This window comes from Chiroxiphia lanceolata, chromosome W, assembly GCF_009829145.1.
Source record: "Chiroxiphia lanceolata isolate bChiLan1 chromosome W, bChiLan1.pri, whole genome shotgun sequence".
Taxonomy (NCBI): domain Eukaryota; kingdom Metazoa; phylum Chordata; class Aves; order Passeriformes; family Pipridae; genus Chiroxiphia; species Chiroxiphia lanceolata.
The window spans coordinates 12,869,422-12,882,154 of NC_045670.1; the positions used below are offsets into that span (position 1 = coordinate 12,869,422).

The window sequence follows — 12,733 nt, forward strand, 5'->3', positions numbered from 1 at the left end:
CTCAGCTCTGAACCATCATGTCTGCCCCCCTTTTTTACTTTCTGCTTTTCTTGGTGTAGAATCCCAGAAGATAAGAGGCTAATGTGTGTCTCAAACACTGATAGCCCGATGGCTGTGGAGCAAATCAAGGATTGTTGGTAATAACACACCATGAGAAAGAACAAGATGTGGCTGGAGAAGGGGGCCATGCGGAGGTAAGGCAGCATTTCTCCGGGGCAAACATCCTTGTTCTGGAAATAAACACAACACAGTGCAGTGCAAGAACAGGAATGAGGTTGAGAAGTGGGCATGGACTGTAAGGGGGGGAATCAAAACCCCTGTGGTGGTGCACACTCCCCCCTCCAGGCCACTATGATCTGAGAAATGCTTGTTAGGCCTCGGCCTTGACAAACAGCACCTGGGCTAAGCTCCTCTTGAGCTTATCAGAAACACTATCTGTTCCCAGGAACTAGTGCTGGCAAACAAGTTCCTGTTTTTTAACCAACAGCCTTGGAAACTTATTCTTCTTACCTGAATAACAACCCAAGTGGAATAACATTTTTGTTGTTGTCAAACTTTCAAAGAATTGCAGCCAGGATGGAAAATTACTATGACTAAAGCCAACTCTCTTGCGACCCTGTAAACAGCGGTCCAAGGTGAGACCTTTTGAGCTCTCCTGGACTGCAGCGGGCTGTGACCAGCAATCTCCCTCTGAGTGGGGTTTCTCAGAGCCAGCAAACTCTCAAGTTTGCTATACTTGGAGGAGTGACAAATGATGATGACAGATCCTGGGCTGATACCCCGAACTCCTGAAGTCTCAACCCTTTGCCTGTTGAGAAGATGCAAAGGAATTCAAAGTGAGTATTTTACTGAATGCGAGGGGAATTTTTCACAGGTATATACCTTGTACAGACTCTTTATGTCTGTGTGCATGTGAGTGTGCATATGCTATAGCAAATGTGCTAGGAATGCTGCTCTCAGATTCTTAAATACTTTAGATTTGTAAGTAAGTTAGGTCTGTAAGTTACTGTTGTGGCATAGTAAATTCTATATGAATTCTTTGTTAAATTGTTTAACTTTAGTGTCATGGTTTAGGAATGGTATTCTCCAATTTAGTACTCCCGCTAAAACCACGCACTGCTTCCCCTCCCCCCGCTCCAGTTGGAGGCAGAAAAGGCAAAGGTTGAGATAAGAACAATTTACTGGAAACAGCATTGAGATAAGAAAATGAACAGTAACAGCAACAGCAACAATATTAATAACAAAAAGTATAAGAAAATAAAACAATTTACACAGAAAACCTCTGACAGTAAACAAATACCGGACTACTCTGTCCACCACATTTTCTCAACTGGAAGGAACCCCTTTTCCCTGGAAGAGAGAGTCCCTTTCTTTCCCCTACCCCCAGTAATGATGTGAGGTGGTATAGAATAACATCTGGGCCCTAGCCATGCCCCCTCTCAGCTACTGCAAAAATTAACCTAGTCCTGGCTGAAACCAGGACACTTAAGTTATTGATTAAGTGTTGTTAAGTTCTGTTAAGTTTAAGTGCTGTTAAAGTTAAGTGCTGTTGGGCCTTTAGGCATAAACAGTTGGTCAAGTCCAGGCTCAGTTTATAATGGGGGTCTACTCTGAACCTTGTGACTCAAGAGGAGGGTCTTTCCTATTCTTTTTTATCCTTACCCTTTCCTATACTTTTCTCTTCCTCCCCCCCCAGCCTTCACGTAGATAGTTTGGGTTTATTTATGTTTGGATTGATGGATTTTGTATTTTTGTTTGCTGTTTCTCAATGTGCTTTAGCCATGTAGTAAGTAGTAAAGTGAACCTTGCCAACAAACTTTGTTGCGCTTTCACTTTTATATTAAACCTGTTTTTGCTGACACCTTTGTCAGTGATCCCTTAAGTGACCTTAAAACACTCATTTGCAACACCCCCAAAGCCCTCTGATTCATTTCCAGAAAAATTCTTAAAGAATGGACTGTGCATGATAACTAATTTGCATAGAAAGCAAGGGAAAACCTATTTATAAATAGGTACCCCCACCAAGCCTGGGTGGCACCCCTAGCACCCTGGACATCCCATCAGCTGGATCGATGCTGGAACTAGGACTGCTGATCTCTTTTTCTCTCTCTTCCTCTTTAATTCATCTCTTTCTTTCTCTCTTTCTTTTTATCTTAACCCTTTATCCAAACCCCACTGCCCTGTGCTTATATAGTAGGTCAAGGATTAACACACCAATTTCCATGCCAAGTGTGCAATTTACTAATAAAACTTTGTGAATTTTTGTGGACCCTCTGACTTCTGTTGTTCCTTTTGACCACAAGCATTTATGAATTTTTGGTGCTCCCTTCCCCTTAAGGATGGGATGTCACACTTGGTCAGTTATGGATTTCTGGCAAATGTTCTGGACTGAGGAAGCAAGCTGATTTGTTCTCGGTCATTTCTGGGCCACCTATGCTAATCATCTTTTCCCCAACCCAAAGATCAAATAGGTTGGGATTGACCTAAACCTGTTAGAAAAAGGTTTTATCTGCCAAGTCAGCTCCTGCTTTTAAATCAAATATTTTGATACTCCAGTAGTAGATGAGATCCAGGAATGAATCTGACTGAGCCCTTCATCCTGTGAGAGGATGCATGCAGAGATGCCCATGCAGAGCCCAATGCAGATAGTGAGGTCTCACAGACATACATCCACCCACACCACTGCTCCAAGAGTAGGGTTAGGGAAATGATGTCTGTCACGTATTGGCCTCATAAGCCACCAGCGTGCCTGTAGCAAAAGTGGATAGTGCCTTCCCAAATCTTCGTTCGCGAAGCCTAGCCATGAAACCAAAAGGAAAGAGATAACAATTACAGGTAAGTATAACTGAAATAATTTTTTAAAACCTTTTAAAAATGGGTATTTCAACCTGTCCATTTAGCATCCTTAAAGATTCTGACAGACTGTGGACATCTCAAGTGCCCTGGAAGTGTCATACACTGTAACTGATGAAAAGGCATAATATAACGATGACTGAAGACCTTTGTAGTCTCATAGGGATGCAACAGTACTGTGACACAGCGTGGGGTGCTGCATCTTTGGGACATGCTGGTTTGCCTGAGTAGGATGGCAACACATAAAAGTGCCATGGAACATGCAGGGTGTCACTGGCAGAGTGATGACATACCTCAGTGTGGGAACAGAGCGATGCAACATGATGCAACAACACAGCAAGCAGTGCCAAGAAGGGGCTGTGCTGAGCCCCTATGTCCCATCCAGCCCTGTGGGATTACAGTTCTGCATGGCACCTTGGAGGGAAAGGAGCTGGGCTACGCATGACAATGTAACGTGGTGACACTGGGAATGGTGATGTCATTGTGGGCCTGGTGTCACACCAGTGACACTGTGGCACATGCTCAGAGCAGGAGCTGAGGGCAGCAGAGACAGCGGGGCCGCATAGCGACGCTCCCTCGTGTGAACCTCTATCCCTCTGCAGAACGAAGCACTGCAGTGACGCCATTCAGGGGGTGACATCACGGCACCGGTGGTGAGGTCACGACAGCGCTATCATACGGGAGCGCGGTGCCGTTCTGCTACGATGCCCATTCATGTCAGACCCTAACCTGTCGGTCCCTATCGCCCACTTTGCCTTGACATGGCAGCTACCGCAGCAGATCCCCGCCACCAGCCGCTCCTCACAATTGACCCGCACCCTTCCCGCCAACGGAAGTCGATAGCGGCAACCACGGCAACGCGCCGGAAGCGGCTTGCGATCAATTCGGCCGCAGAACGCCGTCAGTATTGACTATTCCTTTCCTCTCCACCTCCCCCCGAAGTGTCCCCGCTCCTCCCGAGGGACGGAATTGTACGTCCCGGCGGCAGAGAGGCGAGGGCCGCGGAGAACCGAGCATCCAGATCCCGGAATTATTGCCAGAACTCCCGCCTTTCATGAATATGCAAATGTGAGGCGGGGCGGTAGCGGCCGGGTCCGGAAACGGCGCGGCTCAGTCACTTCGGCGGCGATGATGATAAGGCAGAATTTGTGGTAGGCAGCGCCGTTGTTGTCGTCGACTTTCGACGCTTGAGGAATCTCCCCGCGTTCGGTCTTCTTTCCGCCTTGTCTCCATCATCATGATGGAGGAGATAGACCGGTTCCAGGTGCCGGCCGTTCGGACCGAGATGCAGCCGCTGGTGAGGGGCGGGTGAAGCCGCGCTGTCTCCGGGAGCTGCCGCCTCGCCATGGGGGTGTGTGCTCCCGTGCGCCGCGATTGTTGTGTAACGGCAGTCCTCTCCACCGGCATCTCCCTGGGTGCTGTCGGTAGCAAGGGCAGAAGCCACCTGAGGGGGGAAAGAGGGGCGGCGGGAGGGCGGGCAGGCAGGCAGTAGGGGCTCTGCTCCTGCGTCGGTTGAAATGTCGCTTCTCCAAACGCAGCCACGTCCCGAAACGCCCCGGCCTGGCTGGTGCATAAGGCGAGTGTTTCGCGCCGCCTCGGCCAGTGGGCTCCAGCGCTGAGGAGGGGAGTGCTCTGGGGGAGTGGGGAGCGGCAATAAGATTGAGGAGCCCGTCCGGGTAAGGACGGGTAGCCAGAGCATCTAAGCGGCTGGAGCCGCAGAGGACTGGTGGGGTTTTAGTTGACTTTTACAATGTATATGAGAATTGGGCGATGTTTGTGCGCAGTCTGGTCTGAGAGGTGCTCCCTAGAGATGGGATATCTGCATGGGATGGGCGTTAAATACGCATATCTGGCGTGAGTAGTGGTATGAAGCTGCAGGACGCTCTCTGTGGTTGATTTTAAAGCCATTGCTCTAGTGGAAAAGTGCTATTAGCTACTCGTTGTGTGAAAAATTCAGATGTTCTGCAAAGAAACATCTCTGTCAAATTACAGTTTTGCTTACATAAAATTCTTTATGTAAAGAAGCAATCTGTAAGGGGTTGTATTTTTTTTCCCATGTCAGGGCATGTGTTTTTCATTTTGGGATTTTTTTTTTTCCGCTTCATGGACACAATTATACTCAGTTAATGAGCTCTGAAGAAGTTGACATAAAGGTTACACTACTACATGGGACCGTGGGAAATCTTTGCTTAGAAGACTTGTGGGACTTTGTGGCTGCATAACTGGGCAGGTAGAGTGGTCCTGGGCTCTTGGTATCTTCTGAAATGATGCTTATGAAGGATGGTCAGCTGGCTGGTAGCCATGGGAGATGCTAGATCATCACCAAGACTACTTGGTGATGATTTCTTATGAGTATGTAGGTGCTTTGCTTTGATGCTAAAGGCTTGCTTGTGTGTGTTTTGCCTCAACTGCATTCTGCAGAACACTTGAATGTGGTTATGTTTGTTTCCCATCTGGGAAAGGTTCCCCTGTGTGTTCCTCTCCACTTAATCCAGTCTGCCTCACTCTCCGCTTGAAGGTGCATTGTTATGTGCAACCTGGGACCCATTGAAATACAGTTCACCTTGACATTAAAGCTGGATATGGCTGACTCAAGATGTTGATTCCCTTTGGACCCTGGAGTAAGCACATTCCATCTCAGCATCCAATTGCGTGAGACGGTGGTATGAAATATTTGCAGAAGTGGAAATAACTTTAATAAAGTACTTGTACAGATCCTTTTGACAGCAGGTGAGGACAGGTTATTGGCAGCTTCATGTTAGCACTGAAGATACTACTCAGATTTCTAGTATATCAAACTGTACATTATTTAGAGTTGATATACCAGTCCTTGGTTTCTTGTTGCAGCTGGTGTTTGCAAAAAGCTGAGAACAAAGTAATTGTCTTGTGAACAGAAAGACAGTCTACACACTCAAATTACCCCTCAACGGCAAGAAAACCACTTTTCTTATGGCGAGTGTTGAAAAATTGAAAATGTTTTTAGCCTGGTGGTGGTGGTTTTTGTTTGTTTTTTTTTTAGATTCTAACCTTTGTGGTGGGGAAGAAAACCATCCATAAAAGCTGATGTAGACTTGTTGCATGCCTTGTTGTGTGTGTGTTTTTTGTCAAGGAGAGGCAGCATACATGACAAAGCTGGCCCTCTATTTATGTTGAGGGCAAGTAGGCATGGCAGTGAGATTAGGAAGTTTGGAAAAGTTGTTGACAGACAAAAAAAATACACAGAAGTATTTTCTAGAAACCCCATGATAATAGTAGAGGGGTGGAATTGGCTTGTGCATGCACATTTGCATGGCCATGGAGTGACCAGAACCAGAAGAGATGGTCTGGTCCAGCCCTGCTGTTGCAGGGTAGGATGGTATATTATGCAACTGTCATAGTAAGCTTTGGAAATAGCTTTCCTTCTTCTTCAGCAACCAAGAATTAAGAAATTTTCACAAATGGATTTAACACTTGCATTAAAAGAGTATTCTGAACCTTTGTTTCAGGGTTTCAGTTCATTTTTAACTAATGCAGTGCATAGTGAAACCTTGTGTATGTTGGGGGCTGTTGCTATGACTGGATGTGTGGGATTCTTCTGCATGCCTAACAACACTGGCGTTGGGCTCAGAAGTGGGACAGAACAAGTCTGGTACAACATTCCCAGAGGCTTTGTCTTTTTTGTAGCATCTGGTCTGTATTTTGCAAGTAGGGACTGGATGCTTGCAAGAATCACTGCAGTGCAGAAACTGGCTGAGGTTTATCATACTGATTTGCTTTGGTAACACAGTTCTGCCCAATACTGCTTTATTCTGTTACAGTTACCATTTGACCCTTCCCTCTCCCCTCCATCCCATGCTTTTAAGTATAGAATAACCTTAGCATCTCAGGATTTTTTCTCTTCCCAGTATAAAAACTTTCAGTTTCACATGGTCTTGGGGACAGATGTTGAAGACCAAAGGAGTCTGGCAGTGTTTTCCCCATCCAAAGGGCTGAGGTAGAAGTTTGTTTTCCAGGCATAACCTGAATTGTTATGAACTACCACTAAAGCTATCAAAAACTGTTTTGAAACATGGTCCCCTGCTGAAAGGAAATAGAGAAGGTCCCTTGCCCAGTCTGAAGTGCATACACTATAAGAAATATTTTTTGATCCTGTTTAGGCTGGAGGGTATCCTAGGAGAGCACTGGTCCCTTTGAGTCTGGCCAGTACCTGGCAGTGTGAGAAGGGTCCTGAAGTGAGGTTTGTAAAGCTAGACTTTTCTTGAAATCCTTAAAAAATTGTGTTCTTGATCAGCATGTATACTTTTGAATGTTCATTCATCTGTGTAGATAAAGTGTCATCTTACCTTTTCATGTCTTCATGAAATTCCAGGATAACTGTCAGAGATCTGCCTAGAAACAATGTGACAGGCAGACCTGCTGATCTGCTAATGTTCAGAATGAAGCAATAGGTATGCTGTTCAATACTGAAGAGAAGCCATTCTTAGAAAGCAGTCTGAAGCTTTTTTGAGCCCTTCAGCCTCCAAACCTGCCGTTGACACTGGCACTATTATCAGCTGTTTGAAATCCTCCTGAGCCTGTGTCTCTAGCATACACCAAGCACTGGTGCATACATCAGCATACAGACTGGTATATGATGGCAAATTGACAGATGATGGTGTTGGATCACATGTTGCTCCCGTACACTGATGCAGACAGTTTCTGTTCTTAGCACAAAAATGGAAGTAAACATGCTCTTGACCACATGGCACCATTATGATTTTTCCAGAGAAAAACACCTGTCAAAGTGCAGCAACTTCAGAGGAGCTTTGCTACAAACTTGTGAGACTTTGGCTTGCTTTCTGAAAGTGGCAGGTGTAACACAGTATTTTAGTTTCCCAATTCTCTGCTCATGTGAAAAGTGGGAACTCTTTCTGGAGAAATTGGGTTGATGGTTCTTAGATCTCATTCTGAAGTATTGTGGCCAGGCTGGTTCCTTGCAGATGTTTGCCAGGCTGTGGGACCTTGGGCTGGTAGCTCTAGTTGTAATGACTACAGCCAATCCAAGGATTTTGCTTAACCACATCCTACAGTGAGGTTGTTGGCTTTCTAGCTGAGATACAAATCTATGCTGGTCCTGGAGGTGTAAAATTTTCTGAAACTTTGAAGGATACAGAAGATGCATTTCTATACAACTTGCTTTGAACATTAGAAAAGAAAAAAACTAGACTTTCTACTGGATGCTTAGCTTTTAAAAAGTAAACTATCATTTTAGTCAGTGGACAGTATGAGTGTTCATCATGCTTATAAAATCCACATTCATTATTTTTGGAAAATTTTGACTGTTTCATCCAAGGGAAGTGTTAAGACCTTTTTGTTTTGTCTGATGCATCCCTAAAATGGGGGGAAACCTGAAAACAGAAAAGAGTAATGAAGAGGCAAAAAGAAAGGTTATACCTGTAGGGCTTAGAAAGAGTATGTTAATATAACATTAGATCTAGTGTAGATACACAAGAAACTCTTCTTTCTAGAAGGAAAAAAGTTTCTAAAATTAAAATGTCATCCATATGTATATTAATTTTAATGTAGCCCAGGGGTTACACAGCTACATGTTTTGTAAATGCCTACAGTACTATGGTTCTGAAATTGAACTAATTTAGATAGTACTGCTTTTAGTTATACAACCTGTTTTTGATGTGCTGCTGTGTCATTTAATAGCAGTAGCCTAAAAATGACCTCCCTGCATATTTAATTTTTGTCATTGGGATTGTCTTGTCCTTCCCTGCCCTGTATCAGGTGCAGAGGTACAGGAGCATTTTTATTATCCTCTCAGGCCAGGAACAAACTCCAGAAGTGATTCCAACACAGGCTTCTAGTCCTGACTATGCTTTCCCCTCCCTCCCCACCCCTGTTTCTTGTGCACCTGCTCACTGGTAGAGCATGGGAAGCTGAAAAGTCCTTGATTTAGAGTAAGCACTACTTAGCAACAACCCAAACATCAGTGTGTATGATACCCTACCCTTAAGGGGAAGGGAGCACCCAAGATTTGTAGATGGTTGTGGTTGAAAGGAATGACAAAAGTCAGAGAGTTTGCAAAAACTCACAAAATTTCATTAGTAAATTACACACTTGGCATGGAAATTGGTATGTTAGTCCCTAACCTACTATATAAGCACAGGGCAGTGGGGTTTGGATAAAGGGGTAGGGTGAAAGGGAAGAGAGAAAGTGAGAGATTAATTAAAGAGGGGAGGAGAGAGAGAAAAAAAGATCAACAGTCCTAGTTCCAACATCAATCCAGCTGATGGGGTGTCCAGGGTCCTGGGAGTGCCCACGCACCCAGGCTTCATGGGTAAGTTTCATAGGTAAGTTTTCCCCACCCTGGAGATAAGTTTCTCACTTTCTATACAAATTAGTTATCTTGTGCAGTCCATTCTTCTGAACCTTTATGGAAGTGGGTCAGAGGGCTTCGGGGGTCTTTGGTGGTCCCTTTACAGTCCATGCCCACTTCTCGACCTCATTCTATGTAAGAACAGCAACTGGTGTTGACTTTACACATGCCTCCCTGTGAGGCTAGCAAAATATTGAAGGCCAGTCGGTTTTGTAGTACTACATGAGACAAACTATGGACTTCCTCCTTTAAAGCTGCGATTGCATCTGAAGCGTGATCTTGAATGTTTTCCATAACAGCCGAAATGTTGACAATTACTTTTTCCAATTCACTTACTCTTAGAGACGGGACCAAGGCTCTGACTATGCTGTGAAAAAGCGTGGGACATTCAACAAGGGAATTGTCGATTCTTTTTACTCTTTTTGGATAAGTTCTTTCCCATTTTCCTTGTTCATCAATTTGGTCAGGAACTGTTATGTTCGGGATTACAGTCCCTAGGGCGCAGGCCCGATCTTTATCAAGGGGCAAAACTTTCCAGACCTCCTTTTCACAGATCCAGTACCACCCTGAACCCTGGGGAGGAATTAATCTCAAGGGGAACTGTGCCATCCTTGTCACAATTTCTGGGTTTATCCCCTCTGTCATGGTTTGAGATAGCCCAAAATCCAATTCCCTAGCTCCATCCCCCTCCCACATCTCAACCCAATGTGAGATGGGTTTTTCCAGACAAAACACAACCAGACTCAGAATGGGGAAAGGGAATATATTACAATGACTGTACAAATAAATACTACAATACATTATACACACGACTACAACTATCTCTACCATGACATAAGTATTTACAATGGATCAGATCTCTTCTCCCCTCCAAATAAAAGTCCAGGAGGGAAAAAAGGACAGATCCCTTCCAGTCTCTCAGGGCAGCAGCTTCTTCAGAGTAGCAGTCACTAAGCAGCAGCATCTTCTAAGGCAGCAGGCTCTCTCTGTCTCTTCTGTTTCTTGTAGCAGCTGATAGCTGGATCTCTGCCAGCACACACGAAGGGGGGGGTATCCCCCTCGGCCACTCGTCTCTCCAAACGAGTGGTCTTCCGTGGGCTTCGTCACCCCAGACAAGGTCGTATCACCACGTCATATCACGAAGCACAGGGGGGCTTCGTGACGGTCTGGTATCTTCAGGAGATTCAAGCTCCTTGCAGGGCCTCTGTGCCCTGTCTCAGGCTGCGAGCTTCTTTGTAGCTTGCAGCAAGGGAGGGCTCTCAAGGCCAACCTCCCACACCGTCCTGGCTGAGCTCTCAGGACGTCCGAGCTTCTCAGCTCCTCTCTGCAGTGCATGTTGCACTTCAAGGCTCTTTCAAGTAAGAGTCTATCAACTTCCTCCTTCCAGGAGGTCTCAAAGGAGTTTTAGGGGGTCTGGTATCAGTTCTTACCCCCAAGAACTCTGTAGAACTCAGCTGCTGACTCTCCTTCCCTCAGGTCTCCTTCCAGGAGTCCCTTCTCTGGTGCTGCATGTCTTTGTTGCTTCTTCGGTTCAGTTCTGGCTGCTGCTTTTCTCCGACCACTGCCACGACCACTGCCCACGATGGAGAAAACATCTCCCAGCATAACTATAGGCACCTAGCCCAGCATTATGCTGTTCCAGGTCCCCACAGGCTCCAGCTGGGGCTGGGGGGCCAAAGCCCCCCCCTGTGGGGCTCAGAGCCCCTTCCTCGTGGCTCACAACATGACCACCTTCTTCTTACCCAAACTACAACTCTTCTCTTCCGGTCTGGTTGTGATATGTTTACATTTTTTGCAGGAGCGCTCATTGGACAGAAATTCAAAACTTCCAGGGGTTTCCACCCCTTGGGGTCTACCACTTTTCTTATCCTCTGGGGGAAAACAAAGTCCAAACCACTACACCCTCTTTGGACTTGTCTTTATCACAATAGGGAGGGAGAATGATTTTTCCTGTAGCATTAACAACCATGCGGGGAACAACATAATTTTCCTGATTAGAAATTACATTACTTAGGACCACCAGATAATAGGCTTCTATAACTGATTTCCAGGTTCCTGGGAGTTCTACCATAGACCTACCAAAGTTTGTTCCATTTAGTAAAATGCCAATTGGGGGCCAGTTGCTACCCTCACCGTCAATTGCTGGTACTTGGGTACAAATCCAACATTCATTTTTTCGAAGGATTTTAGACACATTTTGGACTCGGGCCACATGTAATTTTTGATCCCAAACTCGGTTCATAGTTACCGGTTGTACAGATAAAATATACAGTAGAAACAGTTTATGCCACATCCTCTTTGTCTGTGTCAGGTTCTGATTTGGTGGTTATTCCGAGAACTGATGCTTTCTTAACTCTGGAGTAGCGAAACTAGGGTTCTTTGCCAGCAACTTTGATGGCGGTGAGAGAAGTCAGCAGGACTTGGTATGGTCCTCTCCACTTGACTCGCAAGGGATCACTGTTCCACCATTTGATGTAGACCCAGTCTCCTGGCTGGAATTGACGAGCAGGGGTATCCAATCCTATGGGTCTGGATAACTCAATGAATTTCTGGAGCTTCTGTAAAGTAGAGCCTAGAGCAATTAAATATTTTTGTAAATCAACTTTCCCTCTCACGTGTACATCCCCTGGTATGTGCGGAGCTTGATATGGTCTTCCATACAATATTTCATAAGGACTTATATTATCTCTCTGCCTTGGTTGGATACGAATCCTCAGCAAAGTCTGAACCCATGACATGGATGTTTCCTGACAAATTTTACCAATTTGCATTTTAAGAGTGCCATTCATTCGTTCGACTTTGCTGTTAGCCTGTGGTCTGTAGGGGGTATATAAGTCCTAGACAATTCCCACGACACGGCATACCTCCTTCACTACCGTTGCAATGAAATGTGTCCCTCTATCTGATGACATTCCTAGAGGAACCTCAAACCTTGGAATTATGTGATTAAGCAAAGCTTTTACCACTTCCCTTGCTGTGTTAGTATGACAGGGGTAAGCCTCAGGCCATCCACTGAAAGTGTCAACCAGTACTAGTATGTATTTATACCCCTCCCTGGGTGGTAACTCAGCAAAATCTATTTGCCAACAATCTTCGGGTTGGTCTCCATCCTTTGTTACCCCTAGCACCACTCTCTTGGTAGTATCAGGGTTGTTCTGTTTACAGATTTCACATCTACTTACTATGGACTGCACGACTTCAGTCATACCTGTCCCTATCACTACCTTCTTCAAATGTTTTAGAAGGTTTTCTGTTCCCCAGTGAGTAGCCTCATGTTCCTGCAGAACTATCTCTCTAAGGAGTGGTGGTGGAATTACAACCTGTCCTGTAGGTGTAACAGCCCATCCACCTTCTTTAATTTCAACTTTAAGGAATTTAATTAACTGATTGTCTTTCTCATCATATTTTGGAGTGTACCCTGTCAAATCAATTTCTTTTTGTTGTACTACTGCTAGTATGCCTTTTTCTGCAACCCCTTTTGCTGCCTGGTCAGCAAAATGATTTCCCAATTCGGGAATTGTTTTCCCCTTCTGATGA

At 45.2% G+C, this 12,733-nt stretch overlaps 2 protein-coding genes across 5 annotated transcripts in view; one reads left to right on the plus strand and one right to left on the minus strand.

The window, feature by feature from the left end:
- LOC116780036 (syncytin-A-like) overlaps positions 1 to 12,733 on the minus strand; it is a 1,173,168-nt gene that overhangs the window by 1,133,615 nt on the left and 26,820 nt on the right. The gene's annotated exons all lie outside the window — the stretch shown is intronic.
- The window catches only part of LOC116780046 (protein FAM219A-like), a 132,464-nt gene continuing 123,821 nt past the window's right edge, over positions 4,091 to 12,733 (plus strand). For all 4 annotated transcript variants that reach the window (XM_032674555.1, XM_032674556.1, XM_032674557.1 and 1 more), the window contains exon 1: positions 4,091 to 4,150. In XM_032674555.1, the coding sequence (XP_032530446.1) occupies positions 4,091 to 4,150 (60 nt within the window). The remainder of the gene's footprint in view (positions 4,151 to 12,733) is intronic.